Source organism: Lytechinus variegatus, chromosome 12 (genome assembly GCF_018143015.1).
Source record: "Lytechinus variegatus isolate NC3 chromosome 12, Lvar_3.0, whole genome shotgun sequence".
Taxonomy (NCBI): Eukaryota; Metazoa; Echinodermata; class Echinoidea; order Temnopleuroida; family Toxopneustidae; genus Lytechinus; species Lytechinus variegatus.
Genome location: NC_054751.1, coordinates 3,770,405 through 3,790,930, shown reverse-complemented (window position 1 = coordinate 3,790,930; position 20,526 = coordinate 3,770,405). Strand labels below are relative to the sequence as shown.

At 37.0% G+C, this 20,526-nt stretch overlaps 1 protein-coding gene across 2 annotated transcripts; it reads left to right on the top strand.

Moving 5' to 3' along the window:
- The first annotated feature begins 587 nt into the window (after nt 1-587).
- Nucleotides 588-18,838, top strand: LOC121425202. Of its 2 annotated transcripts, none has more exons than XM_041621208.1 (3): nt 588-1,321; nt 12,926-13,807; nt 17,956-18,838. In XM_041621208.1, exons 2-3 carry the CDS (start codon nt 13,051-13,053, stop codon nt 18,399-18,401), a joined length of 1,203 nt encoding a protein of 400 aa, XP_041477142.1. In that variant the 5' UTR covers nt 588-1,321; nt 12,926-13,050; the 3' UTR covers nt 18,402-18,838. The 2 variants fall into 2 exon arrangements, with proteins under 2 accessions (XP_041477142.1, XP_041477143.1); XM_041621209.1 differs by lacking the exon at nt 588-1,321 and adding an exon at nt 11,942-12,452.
- The last annotated feature ends 1,688 nt before the right edge of the window (nt 18,839-20,526 follow it).

The window sequence follows — 20,526 nt, the reverse complement described above, 5'->3', positions numbered from 1 at the left end:
AAGGTGTCATTGAGTAAAGTGTCGGGTTCCTTGAGGTCAATGAATTAAATGAGTTGAAAAATCGAGGTTGATGGCTAGTTGCCAACACTTTTGATGATAGCACATTTTGTAGACAAAGTTAGAAAAACACAATCACCTCAATAAGAAACAATCATAAACTTCGCAGCAATACGCATGGGAAAGCTGAAAACAAGGGATAGAGAATGGGCATAAAAATGCGTTACTTCTCGAAAGGTAAATCAATAAAGAATAATTCTTATTCCCTGTATAGATTTTGCTTATGGTTAAATATAGGGATGCCGGAACATATCGTCGATACTTCTGCTTCATATTCCATCGATCGCTCGAAAATCTTTCTGGAAATCAAGGTCAGTTGCCGAGTGCTTCTTTTTCAAACGATATCTCCTACCCCCGACGCCCATTTCTATATCTACCATCGATTCCCTCCTCGCACAAAACACCCCATTGTCTTTTTCCGTCTCACAAGAGTTCCTCTCCACGTTTTACGCGCCCTCTACAATCAGATTAATAATCAATATCTTTGGCTATCGATCGCGATATACTGGTGTTGAACGGGTCTGGTATTAAACTATTGAGGAAACAGACTGATAGGAACGAGGAGGGGTACAATGCAACCCCTCTTTCTCCTTCGACATTTTGTTTTGTGCACCTCCGTTAAATACCTGTCTCTCGGATGGGAACAATGGTTGACTCCAGAGATCGTCTTTCGGCGGGATCGATATCGTGAAAAGGCAGGAGAAACATTTATTTTCGTTGGCATATATTTCTTCTTTTTTTCTTTAAAGATTTCGGTTGCCCTATATCAACAGCTAGGTAACAACTGTAGAGTCGAGGATGACTTGAAAAGCTACAATTCAAGATTTGTGACATAGTTGCACAATTATTTTACATGATTTGCAGCAATTCTTTACTGTGGAAAGACGGGATTACTATTTCTTTAGTTGGAAAACTTCTCTTTTAAAGAAATTTTAGTCTGCTGTCCCGTCGCTCTGTTGTCCATCGTCGATAGCCAGACTGAAGTTGTTGTATCAAGAATGTAATATTGTGACAAGTTTTACATAATCTTTATTTGTGACTTCTTTGCACCACCATTTTGCAGTTCAGGAAATTTCCAACATTTTTTGTAAAATTTTCAACAATTTGGAGGGACGCCTTTGCATCGAACAAATGACGATGAACACGTGAAATCAACTTTCCTGGGGAAACTATATAATAATCTTGATGAGCAAGAAAGCCGAAAAATGATGACAATACGATGTAGGTGGGACTGTTTACGTCACTTTGGAGGTTGTATGTTAAGGTGAGCTTTAAACTTCTCGATAATTTGCCATTGTAGTTGAAAATGATTAGTATTAATATATCCGTTGTTTTTCACCTCTATCATTTGTGACTCCGCAGACTTTTTAACACAAGCCTAAATGTTAACGAATCCAATACATTACGTTAAAAAATCAACTTACTGGTGAGAAGAAAAAAATAAAGCAGTATTCCTCTTACTAATGTCGGTGTAGAATCGTACTGGTGCGCATGGGAGACTTAAGGGCCATGGACCCTGAATGTTTCACAACCACCTAAGTAAAAAAAAAACATGAAAAAGGAACATTGAAATATGATATTGCTTCCTGAATATTATGTCAAACCCACCATTAGATTTTGTATAATGTACCCCGTATGCCATGCATGTCTGCCTATAGTTCCTCAAAAATGTTGGCTTATGACGCCACTAGTATGATTTTCACGTGTATCAGCTTGTTGGCAATTTCAACAACATTAGATTTTGTATAATGTACCCCGTATGCCATGCATGTCTGCCTATAGTTCCTCAAAAATGTTGGCTTATGACGCCACTAGTATGATTTTCACGTGTATCAGCTTGTTGGCAATTTCAACAACTTAATTGTGGGTCTGTAGATTTTCATTTGTAGAGACAATGATAGGTCCCTTATTTTTCATTTTTAACGATTTTTTTAAAAACAATAAATTGAAAAAGTTTGAGTATTATGATTAAAGTGGTTTTGTTGAAACATCGCTTTATTCGTTATCGTCCAAATGCTTCATTGTTATATAGGCCTAATTATTTTCTGCTTGATAGGAAAATAGGCCTAATGACTCCATCTCATTTACTGGCCTCACTATTCTTGTCGCAATCTCAGTATATTTTTTTATTCTCACATGAAATTGTCAAATCACATCTCTTTTACATGCAGATCAATTCGCTACCAATTGCGAAATGTCGTTAGGAAATACTTGTCTCGACCGGCCACAGAAAAATTGTTTTACGCTCTAATATCGTCCGTCTCGATTTTGGTAATTCCCTTTTGTTCAATCTACCTCAGAACCAGTTAGTCAAAGTTCAGAAACTTAAAAATGTTGCCGCTCGCATCGTCTCTCTATCCACCGGGCGCACTCACATTACTCCTATTTTAAGATCCTTATATTGGCTCCCTGTAAAACAACGTATTATGTTCAAGATTTTTTTGTTAACTCTTCCACTGTGTCCATGGCTCTTCTAATTGCAGTACCTCATTTCACTGATCAAAAGTTATACCCCTTCAAGATCCTTACGTTCCCCCTCTTCCATTTCTCTTGTTACCCCCAAAGTTTGCAAAACCTGGGGGAAAGATCATTTGTTTATTCATTCTCCAAGTAATGGAATAGGCTCCCTGACAACATTAAACAGTGCTTAACCTCTGAAACTTTCAAACAATACCTTCAAACATTTCTCTTCAATTCTTATTAACTTCCTTTTATTGATAATTTCCTAAAAAGCGCCTTGAGCACTCTACAGAGTGGATTAATCGCGATATAAGTCTAATTATTGTTATTATTGTTATCATTATTATTATTATTACCACTAATGGAAATTTTAAAAAATACAACTTTATGACTTATTCAGATTTCCATTTGTATCTATTAATCTGATTTGGATTTGTTAGTTGAGATCGGTCGGGACCAAAATGACCTAATGCTGAAGTATTTTTTCTCAATTCAATAATAGGGACACGACCAATCCTCTCTTTTTCATTCCAATTTCTTCATTTTTCCCTTTTATCATTATTTTCAAATATCTTCTTACACTACTTGAAAAATAAATGGGGGCGGTCGTCATCGCTTGAAGGGGGCGGACACTCACAAATAGTCCAAGCACCTATAGAATCTGGATCCTTTTGGAGTAAATTACCAATAAATTGCGTAAATCATGTAAATGGCATAAGGTTAGGTAGTTCATTTGTTTTGCAGTATGAAGAGAATATAAAGACGATAAAACTGCGTTAAATAGGACAATAAACCTGTTGACAAACAGTAAGGTGGTGTTACAACATAATTATGTGGTAGGCCTTCCATATTATGAAGAAAATGAAGATACATTAATTAATTCAAGCACACACAACGTGGCCCTCTACCGTATGACAAACAAAATATTTATTCAAATTGTATGTTTTTGCTCTTAATCGACCCAGACGTCAGAGAAACGGTTATTTCTAACATCTTTTCTTAAAATCGGCCAACGTACGGTTGGAAGTATACGCCCTTGAAAAACAATTGTCGACTCAGTCAGAAATCTGACCCCCCTTTTTTTTTTTGGGGGGGGGGGCAAGCATGGCCCCGTTATGGATTAGATTACTTTGTATAGTGTCTAATGAACTAATATTTAAGGACATTCCATGTCAATTACACGACTATTCAATTTTCAAAAAAGGTCTAAATCTATTCAGTTTAAAGGATCCAATACTTAAAGGTTCAGTTCTGAATGCTTTGTAATTGATTAACCAAAGTCCTACGAAATTTCAAACATGAATAGAGTGGAGTGGAGGAAAACAATTAGAAGACAAGGATTTGAAATGCAAATTGATGGGGGCATTTGTTCTCCGGGAATGCCCTCATTATAAACTGTGTGATGTCTGCTGTGCATCGCAGACGATAATACCGATCGACCAATCGATACTTGACTAACCGCGAAAATCTGTTGACACCGGTTTGTACTTGAACAACAAGAAGAAGCATAATCATGATAGTGGTATGTGTCAATCACAGCATCGAAAGTCCTTAAGACCTTATTGTTCAAGAAACATTCCACAGATATTTTTCTTAATTGACTCCATTGTGTTATGATTACACGTGCATGTTATTACTTGATGAAGACAATTGACAAATTGACAAATTAGATAAGTTATATCGAGTTGAGGGCTGTGACTATGATGTTTTTCCTTAGTTAACATGAAATTACGAGTAACCTAAATATGACAAGTCAATGTTATTCTAATTTATTTTAATTTGGATCAGCTTTTAAACTCTGAACTCTGCTCATGCAGGGTTGCATTTTTATTCGTGAATATTATTAACACCCTCTTTTCCCTTATAAAGTGTATATAGATCTGGCATGTTATCCCTTTCCGTTTAACCTTAAAGGAGAATGAAACCATTGGAACAAGATAGCTTGTGTTAAAGCAGAAAAATCAAAGAAACAGATCAATGAAAGTTTGAGAAAAATCGGACAAATAATGAGAAAGTTATGAGCATTTGAATATTGCGATCACTAATGCTATGGAGATAGCAAATTGGCAATGCGACAAAGATGTGTGATGTTTGTTTGTTTGCTTGAAATTTATTTCTGCGTTCCACATGTTCAACATAATACAACATAATCAATTACATAGATTTTACATATATATACATTTTAGACACACGTATCATTTACAATCTCTTTCTGAATATAAAAAAAGTATATGAAAAATATTAGTTAACTAAATTTCAGAACGCAGGAGACCGTCGTCATGAGCGACCTGCTTGATGTTGACGACGGCCTCAAGGTAAAAAAAGCGACATGTAAAACTTACACATTTTTTAACAAGAGGTCATGAGGGTGTAGTGCAAGTGCAAGTGTAGTGCAAGTACATTAGAAGAAGAGGGGTCAAAATTCATCATTAAAAAAAGTACAAGTATAGTCAATGTGGCGGATTTGAATACAATGATATTAGGTTGCGCTTCATAGTGGCTTTAAAGGAATAAAGTGAGGAACACATTTTTGTAGTTTCGGGTAAATTGTTCTATAATTCACTTGTGAACAACTCTCCACATTGCTTTAGTATATATTTCACTTGAATTGCCTCTTTTATCACATCTATCCATAAATCATGTGTTCTTTCTACATGAGGGCATGTAATACATATTTTTTAAGAATACATCATGGATAAAGAGTTTGTATCATCATAAGAAAAAGCAAAAAGAGAAATTTTGAGGGTATTTTATAGTCCACCAAAGGGAAAGTTGTTCATCAGTGACATCACACATCCTTGTCGCATTGCCAATGTGAGGATCTCCATAGCATTAGTGATTGCAATATTCAAATGCTCATAACTTTCTCACTATTTGTCCGATTTTTCTCAAACTTTCTTTATTTTTATTCTTTCTTATTTCTGTTTCTACACAAGCCTATTTGTTCCAAATGTATCATTCCCTTTAAATACAACGTGACATGACAAAGTATAAATATTTTACAGACAAAAACATGATAGTAGAATACAGAACATAATTGTAGATCTTGAGGAAATATTGGGAACTTACTACAATAAATTACATTTAGTTGAGCATGTTTATAATAGGAAAACGGAGGGGCTATCCGAACATGCCGAAAAGGAAGAGCCCTATATATCTGGTCTGAACTAGGTTTGCCACAGCAAATATGCACCGTGTGGCATAACCATAGGCGGCAGAAGCGTGGGGGACGGGGGGGGACGTGTCCCCTCCTAAATTTGAGGAGGGGGGACGGTCCCCCCCCTAAATTTGTTGTTGATGACCTTTTTTTTTTTTTTTTTTTTTGCTTGTCAAATTTTTTTTTTCTACGTCCCCCCTAAAATTTTAGGGTTGAGAACCTTTTTTTTTTTTGCTTTTCAAAATTTTTTTTGTTGTCCCCTCCTAAAATTTTTGGCTTCCGCCGCCAATGGGCATAACCCCTGATTATGACAATGATAATATATAATTGAAAAAGGGTATTACCTGCCAAGGGAAATGGTTGTTACCTTATACAAAATATATTCGGCACAGATCTGGGTTTGAAATCTAAGCCTACATTTGACATAAGGGATCCATGATAAATATTAATTTGTCGTCTAAAGTTTGATATAAAAACATATTGGACCAGGTACACTTTGTGACCAGGTACACAAGATACATGAGCATTGAACAAGGGGTTTTCTTTAGTAACAAATGACACTTATTTGAATAAAACTGTATAATAGAAATGCTACTAAAGTTATAGATTATTCTTGTTAGTTGTGTTGGTATATACCAAGCTATAGGTCCCGTGGCTGAGTGTTCTCAGGCGCCTGACCCAAGTCCGGGGTTTGATCCCCGTTCACGGCACCTATGTCCGTGAGCAAGGCATTTGATCGACAATGCTCTTTTATCCTGCATTTGAATAAAGTAGACATGCTTTACGCATTATTGGTAACTAGATGTGCACTTGTTTGTTTACAATACATTTTTGTTTATCATTCCGTAATATGTCATGATTGACTTAAAATCTTGTAAATATGCGAACTTTAAGTTCTTTCCAAGCAATGTCGATAAAAAATAAAAAAAAAGTACATGCGAATTTTTAAAGCTAGGGTTACACCGGAACCGAATCAGCTGCGAATCCACCCGAATACAAGTATTCGGGTGGCTTCGGGAGTATCCTGTTCTCCCTCCGCAAATAATTCAGGAAGTATTCAGGAACAATCGAATCCACCGAAACCATCCGAATTAGGCCAAGTTCGGCTAGAATCGGTCCGAATTTATTTGGGAGGATTCGGCTTTTGGTGTAACCCTGGTTTGAACTATAAACACACCTCTCTCTGAACTTGCAAGGACCATAAAAATGCGATCAACCGATTAAAATGTGTTTACGATCCAACCGGGCTCCGCTTCACAGTGTCGTCGTAAACACAAGTTCGTGTACGTCTATAAGATGTCAGCGAACTTGTGCTTACGATGGATTCGTGATCACGGACGATTCCATCGACGAACTCACACGCGCGGTTCATCATGTTTATCACATCTCTGCCAATAACAGATAAAGATCTTTTATTCTCGATCGCATTCTTCTATTTCCATATGATCTTGAATGCCGAATAGTGACTGCGGCTCTCTCTTCGGAGCGTGCGCGGGACAGATTTTTTATAAATTCGAACGTGAAACCTCAGGGGATATTTTGATCAGGACGTGTTGGGATTTAACTATGCCATCAGGAGTGTTCATTGTGAAGTTTACAAGTAATATCAATAGTACCTTTGTTTGGATTTCACGACAATGATTGCGGAAAAAATAATGTGATTCTAAGTAAGAGAATTTTCGTTGAGGGATTCTGGTGGTGATATTCGGACGCGTTATCTGTTTTCACACATTTCAATCACCATTACATTCGTGTTAGAATCTGAATAACGTGAGTATATAAAGTGATGCTGATTTTAAAGTTTGCCTATTCAAAATAACAACAACAACAAACAATACTTAGTTTCTAAATTACTCCATGTTAGCGTGATAAAATATCAAACTGATAACGCATTGGCGACATGAAAAGGTGAAGATCGTCTGCCCTTTCTTATATAGTTTATCTGCCGTTGTTTAAACGCTTTCGAAATTGCCGACTGCTGTTCATGTGGCTTCTAACCTACTTCGCAGATATTATCTTCATATTAATATGTTAATGAAGAGGAGCAAGCTACACTCTAAAAACAAATCAGTAAACAACGACTAGTTAATATATAGGGTCAGCTGGGTGCAACTGTTATTCCAGTCATATTTAACTATTTTCTAGTCGTATTTTACTATAGAATTGAGTTATTTCTGACTATATGTCATTAGACACTCAGTTGCACTCAGCTGACTACTGGTCTAGTCAATTTGACTGATTTGTTTTAAGAGTGTAGTCTCAATTTTGACCCCATATATCTAGAATTCATTTATTTCTTTTCTTTCGTCTTCATCAAATAAAATTTCATCAAATTTATACACTCTAAATTGGTTGAAAATAACCAATTTGGTTGCCATGAACACTAGCTACGAAGGGTTAGTTTTTATCAGCAACCACAACCTTTCAATTTATCTGTAAATGATGTTTAATACATGATGTAAGAGTGAAGAGACGGGGAACTACCCCCCCCCCATAAAAAGGGTCGACGCGCTTTATTCAAATTCAAATTAAAAATTTATTGATTATAATCACAAACATGTTGGATTGTTCTCAAAATTATACAATGAAACACAAACAGAAACAAAATAATTTAAATAATATACATAATACACATACAAATTAAAATAAGATAAGAAATTGAATATGAACTTGTTGGCAATTTCAGTTTTGCAAGATTGAGAAAAAAGAAGAATCAATTGTTCTGTATAGGCTTATTTATATCAGAAATAAATATGTTTATTTCAAATGACATAATTTACAAAATTATGACAACTAGTAATGAATACATATATAAAAAAAAATTATGGTAGAAGACGAAGGGAGAACCCGACAGAATAGAAAAAATATAAGAAGCTGGGTTTGTTTGATATTGGTTCCCCGTTGTCAGGGTTGTGTTAAAAATAATTTTCATTATAAAGAACAACGCGATGATTATATTCAATAAAGCTGATATATATAAAAGCAATCTGAATAGAGCACACGAGATATAAGATGATAGCAATATTAATGAAAGGAAAAGATATTATTCCTCTACTCCTTTTCAGCACTGCCACACCATGGGGGGGGGGGTGGTTAAGGTAGTTCTACATGTCCTAAAACCTTATCATATTTAATCGATTTCATTCATAAAAGTCATTAAATCTATGACCTCCCCAAAAAGAAATACATGTTTAATCGCTTCGCTTTCTCGAATATTTTCAGAAGTAGTACAGCCCTCGAATCTTGTAGTCTCAAAGTCTTCTTACATAGGCTCAATGCCTTCCTCCCTGATCTATGAAGTATTTTGAATTTGATACTGGAACCCCCCCCCCCCCATGGTCCCCATTTCCCCCTTTTGTTCTAAGAGATTTTGGTAGTATTTTCTTAATTTCTTGTGTTTAAATCCTTGGACCCCGTGGAAGAACAGTACTGTCTATGGGCAGAGCTGAACTGGGTGTCCTTCCGATTTCACATGTCTATTTGATATTGTTGTTTGTATATATCTGTTCTTACTTGATATTTTTTTTTTACATATCTTGCTTTTATATGTTCCTCTGTACACTTATGTTTTTATTGTGAATTTCGGTAAATAAATAAATACAAATACAAATCTTTACCCTCATCAAGTCACTACCATCACGTCGTACACTTGAAGGGTTTGGAGTGCAGTGAAAAGTCCACATGCTCTTACCGAATATCTCTTTACAAATTTAATGAGGGTTGCACGTACGTCTGTGTCTTTAACAGTTGATTAATTAGTAAACGACGAAGGAATGTCAGTTCCCGGTAAGGATCGTAAATGAACACCTGTCTCAAGGCAGTAATGAATTAAACCTACTCCAGCAAAATACATCTTCAAAACAAGATCAGTTATATTGTTGACGTCAAGCCTGTATCTTGTAGGCCTAGAACGGTAGTTTTATTAAGTGAATTACTCAGACAAATGGGCTCCCTTTTTCAGCGGGATAAATTTTTAATTGAAAATGATTGCGAGTCAAGTGAATTCGAAAAAAAATTGACTCGTTCTTTACTCACCTTTACTTAAATTGCAACGGTTAATATCACCATTTGGAATCCAAGATTAGATTTGACTCTAATATATACCATTCATGGCCAAATTTGACCACGCAGTTCTGAGCTTACGGCGCTGTAACTAAGATCATTGATTTGATTCTTCATGATTATTTAACTGTTGACCAAAAAGGGACTCTTTAAAATATACTTGTCTTTGAAAATAACCAGGAAGCTACAGAAAAGCGTTACCCCCCCCACCAGGTCTATTTGGAGTCAGTTTTAACAGTGTGACTATGGGGACGGTGGGACGCCCCCCCCCTGCGATTTCGAATTTTGTACAGGTGCACATGCAGGGGTTTCACAGGCTTAATTCATTCCCCATAGACTCATGTGTTAAATTGGCACTTTAAAAAATTCATAAAAAATAAGGATGAAATTCGGGGGTTGAATGTTTACTACCAGTGGATAGGATTTATATCTGGCAATCCATATCTGACCAGAAAAGGGTCCCTCGACCGGCTCATTTTAAAAATAAATTGGCGTGTTTGAAGACACCTTCGGGGGGAGCAGATTCATCACCTCAAACAGCAAAATAGCCCTAATCCTTCCGCCAGTGAAAATATAGTCCAAAATTGGTGATATTTCTTCCCAATTTGGGAAAAGGAAGTTCAGTAATTACCAAAAATAGAATCAGTGTTAGATGGACAATCATATGCATACACTTTGTCTATCAGCCATATCAAAATAAAAAAAATAGCAATGGGTTGGCTCGAATGAATATTTATGGCCTGCCACTAGTGATTAGGCCCGTGAAACCCAGGGGAGAGAATCGTCTCGTCGATCGCCGTTAGAGGGACCATAAATGTCGGGAAATCATCAACCTGGGGGCGACACGACATATGCTCCTGCGACAATTGCTCTGGTCTTCATATCTCAAAACGCATAGGATTAGAGTCAGGATTGTCATAGAGTTTTTGGTTTAGAATTATGTAAAGATTAGGGTAAGGGTTTATTTAGTTTTATGGAAGTTACGTTTTATATTTTACTTAATGTATAGAGTTTCCATCGGAGCAATTGTCGCCAGAGCAAATGTCGTGAAATCATCTCCCTGGGGTATTTGGGTGTGACTGCATAAGGTCACCTTGTCATATGCGAACTGCAAATATAATCGCCAAATAAAACCAACTCAAGCATGTCAAGTGTAGACAATTATTCGATCTGGAGAGTGGAACTAAAGACTGGACAAAAGGGGCTAAAGGGTCAATATCGCTCTTCGATGAGGCATCACCCTATAAGGATACGCTTAATGCTTACCCTTCTGATATTACAACTTACGGCAACGCATATTTCGCCCGATGGTGTATATTATACACTATTGTATGTGTATTAGCCCCAACATGATCCACGAACAAAGAGGGAAAGGGAAAATAATGGGAAAACGAAAGGATAGGGTAAAATATTATATATTTCTTTCTGAATATACGTCAAAGTTATCACCATTAAGGCTATTGAGTCCAATCTAATTTAGTAAGATCACAATGGATTGCATGGACTAAGCTGACCATTCTGAGACGTTGAATCAGTGGCGTACGCAGGAACACCTGTAAACCCCCTCTTTAATTTTATTGATACTCAACTCCTCCAAGAAATCAACCCCCTACAAAAACGATCTAAAATTTGTGGTGAAGACCTTTTTTGTTGTCAACATTTCATTCAGCTTGAACCCCCATTTCAAAAATCTGTGTTGAATTTTTTTAAGTGGTCCAAACATTGAGTAATGTGTGTGTGTGCTAGTTTTAATCGAAAAAAGGGCACTTTATAAAATTAATATTTTATTAGATTGGATCACAAAATTAGATTTTGATCTAAGAATAATTCAAGATTTTCACTCGCTCGCGACTTTCTAGAATCCCCCCTTATGCGTCACTTTCTATGATATTCTTTTGTATCCTCTGTGCACCCCTCCTCGAATGTTTTCTTTGTTGAAAATATACACCACCAAGAAGTTAAGGTCAAGAGCCATGGCTTCGCTCTGGTAGTTTAAAGGTCTGCATATACCCGTTGGCAGTGATCGTCACTCTTCGTTTTCCCCTATTTCGACGCACACCAATTCATCGCACCGTTACCATGACGACGGTGCAAACAACCTTTCAGATCGCATATTCCACGCAAGGGGGTACGAGCTCTCACCCCCGGGCCATACAAATTATGCTCTCTGTTTTTTATGATTCAGGGGATTCATGACCGCATTATAAGATAAGTTGACACCGGGAGAGGCGTTGACACAACTTTTCTAGTCATTCTTTTCTGGAGCATCAACAGGGTCAGGTGTTTTGTTAAGCTACTACGTCACCATCTATCCGGCTCATTCATAACTTTTCGTACATAGGATAAGAGTTAAATCCCCGTGCGTGACTGACTGCTGTATACAAAACACCAATTTTAACACCATAACACGAATGGAATATTAATCGAACTATTTCTTTTGTAAACTGGGAGGGATTCACCGATGGGACAACAAGAATCAACATCTCTGTATCTCACGGAGTAGCGTCACGGTGTCTGCGATCAGTTGATTAGCAAATCTAGAAAATAAAGCCAGACACAAAGTGCAAGAAGGTCCTATCTTACTGATGAAGAGGTTCATCAATAAACCATTATATTTGATATTCGATTGTGGATGTGTACTCAACGCGCGTAATCAAATCCAAAGCGATATGATATGAAGGTCCCTTTGTACGCTGAAGAATGTTATCTACTATATGTAAGTGACTGAAGCGAGCAAACAACGAAGTTTACTTTTCACACCTTCGTGCTCGCTTTTATCAGATTGTGATAAAGATCTGGATATTTTTTTAACGAATCAGAAGATGGAACTTTATCAGCCAATAATGAATATTAATTTTCAATTGTGATGAAAATGGCCTGCAGTCATTGGATCAAAGCTAGGCCATGTCATCGATATTCGTGGTTTTAATCATCTTAACTGAATATTCTCTGGAATGAGCCAGTTGTAGGTCGGTCAGTTTATTAGAGGTGCTCACTCGCTTCGATTTTTTTTCTTATTATTTTGTATCATTATGTCCTTTTCATTTTGTTTTCAAGTTTTATACAGAAACAGCGCGCGTATAACGCCTGTATTAAGTATCCTGTAAATGTTTCATATTATTGCGTAACGTTATTGTATAAAAGTGTTCATATTAATCTATATTTTCTTCTGTCTTTTTCTTTACTAAGGTTCTTCGAAGTGATGTAGATCCGAAAATGCAACGTTCGTGACGGATCATGCGCCGTGTTCAAGAATTGCACTGCTCGAAAACCACATGCATGGACAGAATCCTAGCGCGATTTGAATTAGTTTGATGACGACGATGATTTTTACATTGTTAGTCACATACAACCATGACATGACATCGAAACACCGACAATCGACGGAGGACGACATCGGTCTCCCAGTCCTGCGAAAGTCGATATCCGAGCCACGGCTACTGAAGGACGTCGACGATCACCGCTTCGAGAGGCAACATCACAGGCATGCCGTCTCGGCGACGCCGAGGATACTGAACACAAACGGACTGTCACCTCGGCGACGTACGATCGTTCTCAACCATGACAAGGAATTGCATTCTCCCAAGGACGGCCCGACAGCAGTTGCTGCAGATCGCAGCATCGACATGATCAACCCGCGAAACTTTCCCGTCGTAATGACGAAGAACTTCCTTCGACGGCGTGCAAACACTGCCGACATTCATGGCCAGGAAGAGACAACAAATAACGGCCGACAAAACGGCAGACCGAGCGTCGACACGAACGGAAAATACGGATCCCCCGTCTCGGGATCCGAGGCTAGCGACCGACCCCGAGGATCCGTAACACGTGGAGAACATGGATCGAACCGTATGCGGTCGCAGCTTGTAGAAGGGAAAATGAAAAACTATGTTGGCTTGCCCGACGTATCTCCTTGGCGGAAGTCTGACGGGGGTAGTGTGCTTGCGGCGTTTCCTGGGAATAAATCCAACTTACGTGGAGGTCGGAGCTCGGCTATTTCGTCCTGTTCATGGCAGACATACCCTCTTTCTTCAAGACCTTACAGCAATCGAGGATCTAAATATTTAAGAGGTAAGCACAATTATAATCCTTTAATTAGTAAATCTTATCAGGAGTTGAACTGTTTTTTGATGAAAGAGCAAATGTTACAGTTAGATTTCTATATATGAAATGGATTGAAGTTCATTTCTTTTTAAATTAAAACCCCTGATAGAATGAAAGTTCTCATTCTAATATTTTTTTAGAGAGGACGTATAATAGACTAAAACTATTGGGTTATAAACTTTGTGCATTTGCTATTCATTCATTCATTTATTCAATTTTTCCAACAAAATTAAGAAGCAATAATTACAATAAATAAAATATGACATCAGAAAATACAAATGATAAATATTCAAGTAAACCAAATATATAGAATATGCACCTGATACAGAGGATAATATATCAAAAAAGTTGGAAAAACGGAGTGGTCCACTGAAAAGCAAGGCTTGTAAAGTGTGGACCACTCAAGACGAAAAAAAGTATAACACAAATAACTATATATCTATACAAAATAGATAATGAAATAAAGATATAAATAATAATTATAATAAAGGAAATTAGAATTAAAAGATGAGCAGAGACAAAAGACAAAAAAAGACATGAAGACACACAAAAAACAAAACAAAACACAAAAAACAAGAGTAAAAATAAACAAACATTGCTGCACAATCTGCGAAAAACGAAGAAGGGATAAATGGAGAAAGAGAAAGTCAAGGATAGGAGAGGGGGGGGGGTAGAAGTGTAGTCAATCTGACACCAACACCGAGGGCAACCTGTAGACAGGTAAACAATAAATAAACAAATAAATTATAGAGGAAAAGAAATCAATGCGAAGTTTTGTAAGATTGTAACAAAATAAATATTAATTTTCTTTTAAATGAATTAAGAGAAGGGGAAAACTGGATATCAGGGTGAAGAGAGTTCCAAAATTTTGGGCCCCTATATATAAATGTATTTTGGGTGAACAGTGTTCTGAGCATGGGCAAATGAAGGTCGTCGCGACCTCTAGTAGGGTAATTGTGAGAGGAGCTGTTTTTTAAGAACATGTCATGAAAAATAAAAGGAAGCATATTAGTATTGTATTGGTACATGAATTGGCCAAGCTGGAGTAGGTAAAGATCACTGATCTTCAAAATTTTGTTTTCGAAAAAAATAGGATCAGTGTGGGAACGTACGTGAGAAGAAAAAACAATACGAAGTGCTTTCTTTTGCAGCAATAAAATCCTGTTAAGTAAGGTTTGATGTGTGTTTCCCCATATAAGCAGACCGTAGTGAAGATATGGTAATACTAAAGAAGAGTAGAGTTTGAGTAAGGAAGTTGATGGGAGGAACATTTTTAATTTATTCATAACACCAATATTACGAGACATTGTTTTGCAAATACTGTCAATATGACACTTCCAAGAAAGCTTATTATCTATAATGACACCTAAAAATTTAATATTCGATACACATTCCAATTGAAAATTATCAAACTTAATACTATTAGGTAATGAAGTTAAGGTGTTACTATACAACATGTATTTTGTTTTTTCAATATTAAGAGAAAGTTTGTTGCTTCTAATCCATTCGAGTATTTTAGACAGTTCTTGATTGAGTGTTTGAACAAGAGTGTGTGGGTCTTTATCAGAAAAAAATAAATTGGTGTCATCAGCAAAGATTATGAAAAATCGTTAATATATATTATGAAAAGTAGAGGTCCCAAAAGGCTTCCTTGTGGCACACCGCAATTAATGTTACATAAGTTGGAAGAATGGTTGGAAGAATTGTTTTCGATTGGAAAGGTAATTCCTAAACCACTCCAAGGCCTTGCCACGTACGCCATAATGAAAAAGTTTGCTGAGTAATATTTCGTGGTTGATTGTATCAAAGGCCTTGGAGAAGTCTAGGAATATACCAACCATATGAGAAGATTTATCTAAGGCATGAGCTACCTTTTCAATAAATGACAAGAGAGCATGAACGGTACTGTGTTTTTCTCTAAAGCCGAATTGAAAATTTGAGAATATATCATGATCTTTTAAGAAAGTGAAAGTTCGAACATATATAATTTTTTCTAAAATTTTTGAAAAACACGGTAGTAAAGAGATTGGGCGATAATTATTAACACTCAACCTGTCCCCCTTTTTATACAATGTAATAACTTTAGCTATTTTCATAGAATCAGGAACTTGCCCATTACTTAAAGATAAATTAAAAATATGAACTAGGGGAACAGCAATGAATGGAATGTACCCGATGACCCAAACATTTTTGTGACATTAAAAAGTTTCGGTGGAAAAATGAATAAAGAAGAAAAATAGTGAAGCATAATTTTTTAATTATTACATTGGGATCGTAAGTAGAAACTTCCGATATTGGGCAACTGTGGTCTTTAAATTATTACAATGCATGACAATTAAACAGTGGAAAATCATTGACGCAATGGGTAAAAAAAAAAACTGAGGGGCGAGGCATAGTGTACGTGGCAAAATTTCTATGAAGTCGCGAGCGAGCAAAAATGTTGACATTGGTAAGTTATTTTGTAGTATAATTTGAAAATACATTTATAAACTATGAAACTATATGATATTGCACCTTTCCCCTTTCCTTTCTCTTGGTAGGAGACCCATCTTATTCTTTTTTGGAGGGGGGTGGATGGCATTTCTTTATAAGAAACAGAAATATCCCAACGTAAGGACCGAGAATGCACTTATCTCCGTTTCATGCAATATTCCCAAGCTCGTCGAATATTCTTGGTATCCCATTCTGAGCCGTTCAATACAATATAAATAATTTTCTATATCCCACCGAATTCCCCTTACGTCATGTTTCATTGTACGGTTTACCAATACATAATCATTAAATCTTTCTCGGGATGAAGTTAGGGTAAAAGCACAGTGAGAACCAAACGTCAAATTAGATTCCATTCTCGTGAGAGTTTGCGTCACAGAACCAGCAAAACATTATCAAAGAATAATTGAATAAATATTCTCATATTGTCCTCCCACAATTCATATCGACATGGTTTAGTTTTATATCAGGATACAGGAACCTGGAAAATAAATAATCGATGTTAAAATTGATTGGTGATGTATGAGTAAATCGACTCGTTCCAGCCTTGTCGAATTGAAATCAATAGCCCCATAAGTCCTGTATTCTACCCATGGTGATAAAGTGGTATCGATTTTTAATGATATGCCATTCTTCATAACGACTTCCCTTTGCGTCAAGGACACGAACTATTGCTTCGGACACACTCGTGGATCGACTGTAGGCCGATCAAAGCTATTACATTATTACCAATGACATACCATCGATCGGTTGGGAGTCGGTTTCGTTGGTGTGACTGTCCCACTATCATCATGAAGCTCTTACGAAAGTTTTGACATTTCCACCGATTGAAAATGAATAATTTTATCGAGCTTCAATATGAATAAAATATGGGTTGCATGTGGTTTTCTTTCCTGCAGATTTCAGCTCAACCGTTGTATTGAGAATAAAATTGAATCAAAAGAAAAAATCAAGGATAAGAACAGGGGCGTCGACACAGGGAACAGGGGGGGGGGCGGGGCGGGGCAGGTGTCTCCCTATAATTAATCAAGAAATTAAACAAGAGGGGATGAGAAAAAAAAGAAGGAAAAGGGAAGTAAAGGAGAAAAAGTATGAAAAAATGTCATCCGGGGTATGCAACTCGTTTCCCCTAATGACGAAAAATAAAACCACATGACGTCATCATTAGGCCGTCTTACCCGGAGCAAAATATCTTGGCGTCAACCCGGAGTATGCATAAAACTACACGGGTTTTTTTCAATTGTAAAGAATGCATGGTAAATTTTGGAACGCTTTTGTTTTTTATTGTTTTTTAACCATTGTTGGAACGCTATTTTACCTTCTTTGACCGCATATTATGGGATTGTTTTCTTTCAGTTTTTATTAAAGTTTATATTGCAGACATAACCACAATCAAAACGTCATCAAGTTTTATCATGGAGAGTGAGGGGGGGGGGGGGGCTCGTAATGGGAAGGGGTTAGGCCTATACTGATAAAGAAATTTGTAAAATTTTGATCTTTAAGAATTTTAAGTAGTGTTGAAAGTACTCCGAGTATGGTTAATAAAGGGGGGGGGGGGCAATCACCCCATAATTCACCCTTCAACATAATTTTTTTAAGTGTTTGAATCTTGGTTTAATTTTCAGGCGATCGGCGGATGTTACCAACAAATGGATTCATCCCCCAATCCAACAGCGGTTACCCCAGCAACACAAACTCTCGTATACGAACTAGATTTACTACTCCTGGTCAACGGGAACACGTGCCTCATTTGAGCACCAACGAAGATACATCGGATCCTAACAATGCGACACAACTCCCCGCCGACGCGGTCACGCCCGATCTCGTCGGCAAACCCACGACGGAGCTCCTCCAACGAAAACGGGCGACGACGGCGAACGACCTACAGCAGAAGAACGCGGCCAGCGAATTCGTCGACGAACTGGTGGAGACGGTGATCGATGAGGACGAGAATCGAAATTTTCGCGTTCGTGATTGGTTGTCGTCGTTGGATAGTACGCTGTGCCAGAGATACGCGAGGAGACAAATGGCTAGTTTGAGGGAATATGAATTGTCCAATCATAAATCGTGATAGCCATTCAGTCATTCCCAGTCTAAACGTAGTGTTGTTAGGTGTACACACCAGTCATCGGTGTTAAATTTTGTGACAATTCAACACATATAGGTGTTATTAAAACACCTTGACCTTGAGTTGTTTTTACACTCTTTGGTGTTGTGTTCAATTTCTAGAGTGTAATTTTACCACTTCAGTGTGTGGTCCTCAACATTCCAGGGTCCCGTAACAAAAAGGTTAGCGATTGATCGTACGCTTGATTTTTACGAGTGATTGTACATTGTAGTCAATGCAATCAAAGGTGGAAAAATGTTCTACGATCATTGCTAATCTTTGTGTAACTGGCCCCTGTATTTACAGTAATTACGGTGTGGTGTTATCACATTATTCAATTCAATTCAATTTTATTTATTTCACTTCCATCAAACAAAAACAAATTGTATACCATATATATAAAAGTATTTGTATCCATTGCAAAGAAACAAAAATAATAATACATATGTTGTGAAAAAAAACTTACACGATTTGGGCAACACATTGGAGGTTTTAAATGAGTATACTATTTTTCAATAGAAATTAAATTAAGATGGAAGTCATGGATGGAAGACATTATGATGTCGAAAGTTGAGGCAACACCAATAGGCCTACAAATTACACAATCATTATGATGAGATTATAATGGTATTTGCGCGATGCTTGACACCAAGAGTAAGACGGGCTCGGAACTGGATCCAAGCCCCTATTTTTTTCCTCATTATGATGTGCAGGATGTGTCATCTGGACAATGTCATTTGCACGTGAGCATGAAGAGCGTGATGAGATGCAATTTACTGACGTTATCCACTGCATTTGGATTTTTATTCGCTCCAAGACGCGCAGCGGATTCAACAACAAAATGCTTGTCAAATTACCTTCGTGACAATGAACAACCAAGAAATATTTATTTAAAATTGGTAATTCATAACAATAGCTTCATTCTGGACGGACAAAGAACATATATCAGTGCAATTTTTCGTCAGCACCGATTCTTTGGACGAATCTGTAATTCCAGTTTACCAATTTTTGACAAAGACCTCCCAGCTGTTCATTGTCATATGACGGACATTTTCAATACATTAACTGTGTTCGTGAATCTGTCGTGGGTCGTAGAAGCGGAATGCTCCATGTTATCCTCATGAACATATGCTATACGTAATGGAAACATAGTGAAGTTATTACAAATGCTATATTTTTTAAACAATTTATTTCATGGTTCCCATGGAACTTAAACTCACTTTTAATTGCCATGTTGCATGTTTTAAAACAGAATGCCGCGTCAATAGTTTAATTTGGATGCTCCAATTGCAACCATGACAACCTTGAAATAAATGACATTGAGATTTGATGTGGGTTTTTTTGTATTTTCAATCAGTGGCGGATATATCTTACATCAGGAGCAAGGGCCACCCCCCCCCCCCACAAACAAACAAACCATCGGCCTTCTTACATCTGACCCTGGGTAAAGTGCTATTAACGATAAATATTGCTTGATTCCAAATTAGATAGTAGTAGTTATCTATGTTGGTGATTTCATTAGATCACTGTGTTTTCTTCATCTCCAACTATTTTGCGCCCATTAACATACGTACACATATCTGTTTTCACAGGTCGATGTACTATTTTTTTTTTCAACACTCATTTTCAGATCACACACCACAATTGACTTTTCAAATCACATAACGCATAGCATATATAGGCTACAAGAATCACGTCATGTACTGATAGGAAACTATTCTAAGTCATTTGCACTGGTATTTTATTTACTAAGAATAGTCTGCCCATAATCTATTTCGAGCAACAATGAAGATGTTTTCCAATGTTTTGGATATTTTCTTTCAATACACTATAACCATTTTAACTTCTGAAACTTACACCAATGAGAGAGTATCGATGATTTGCCAAGCAATTTGAATTAGTCTAGACACAGTCACGAGATACTCCATTTAATTTCATTGCGTGCTTTAAAGCACTAAGAGGAATGTTAATAATTCGGAAGCGCCGCCACACAGGGACTCTAGGGTGCATGCAGGGGCGACCACCCCTTATTTTTTTCATAAGAAGGGAGAGAAAGTGGAATTAGTGACGAAATAGATAAGAGAATTTT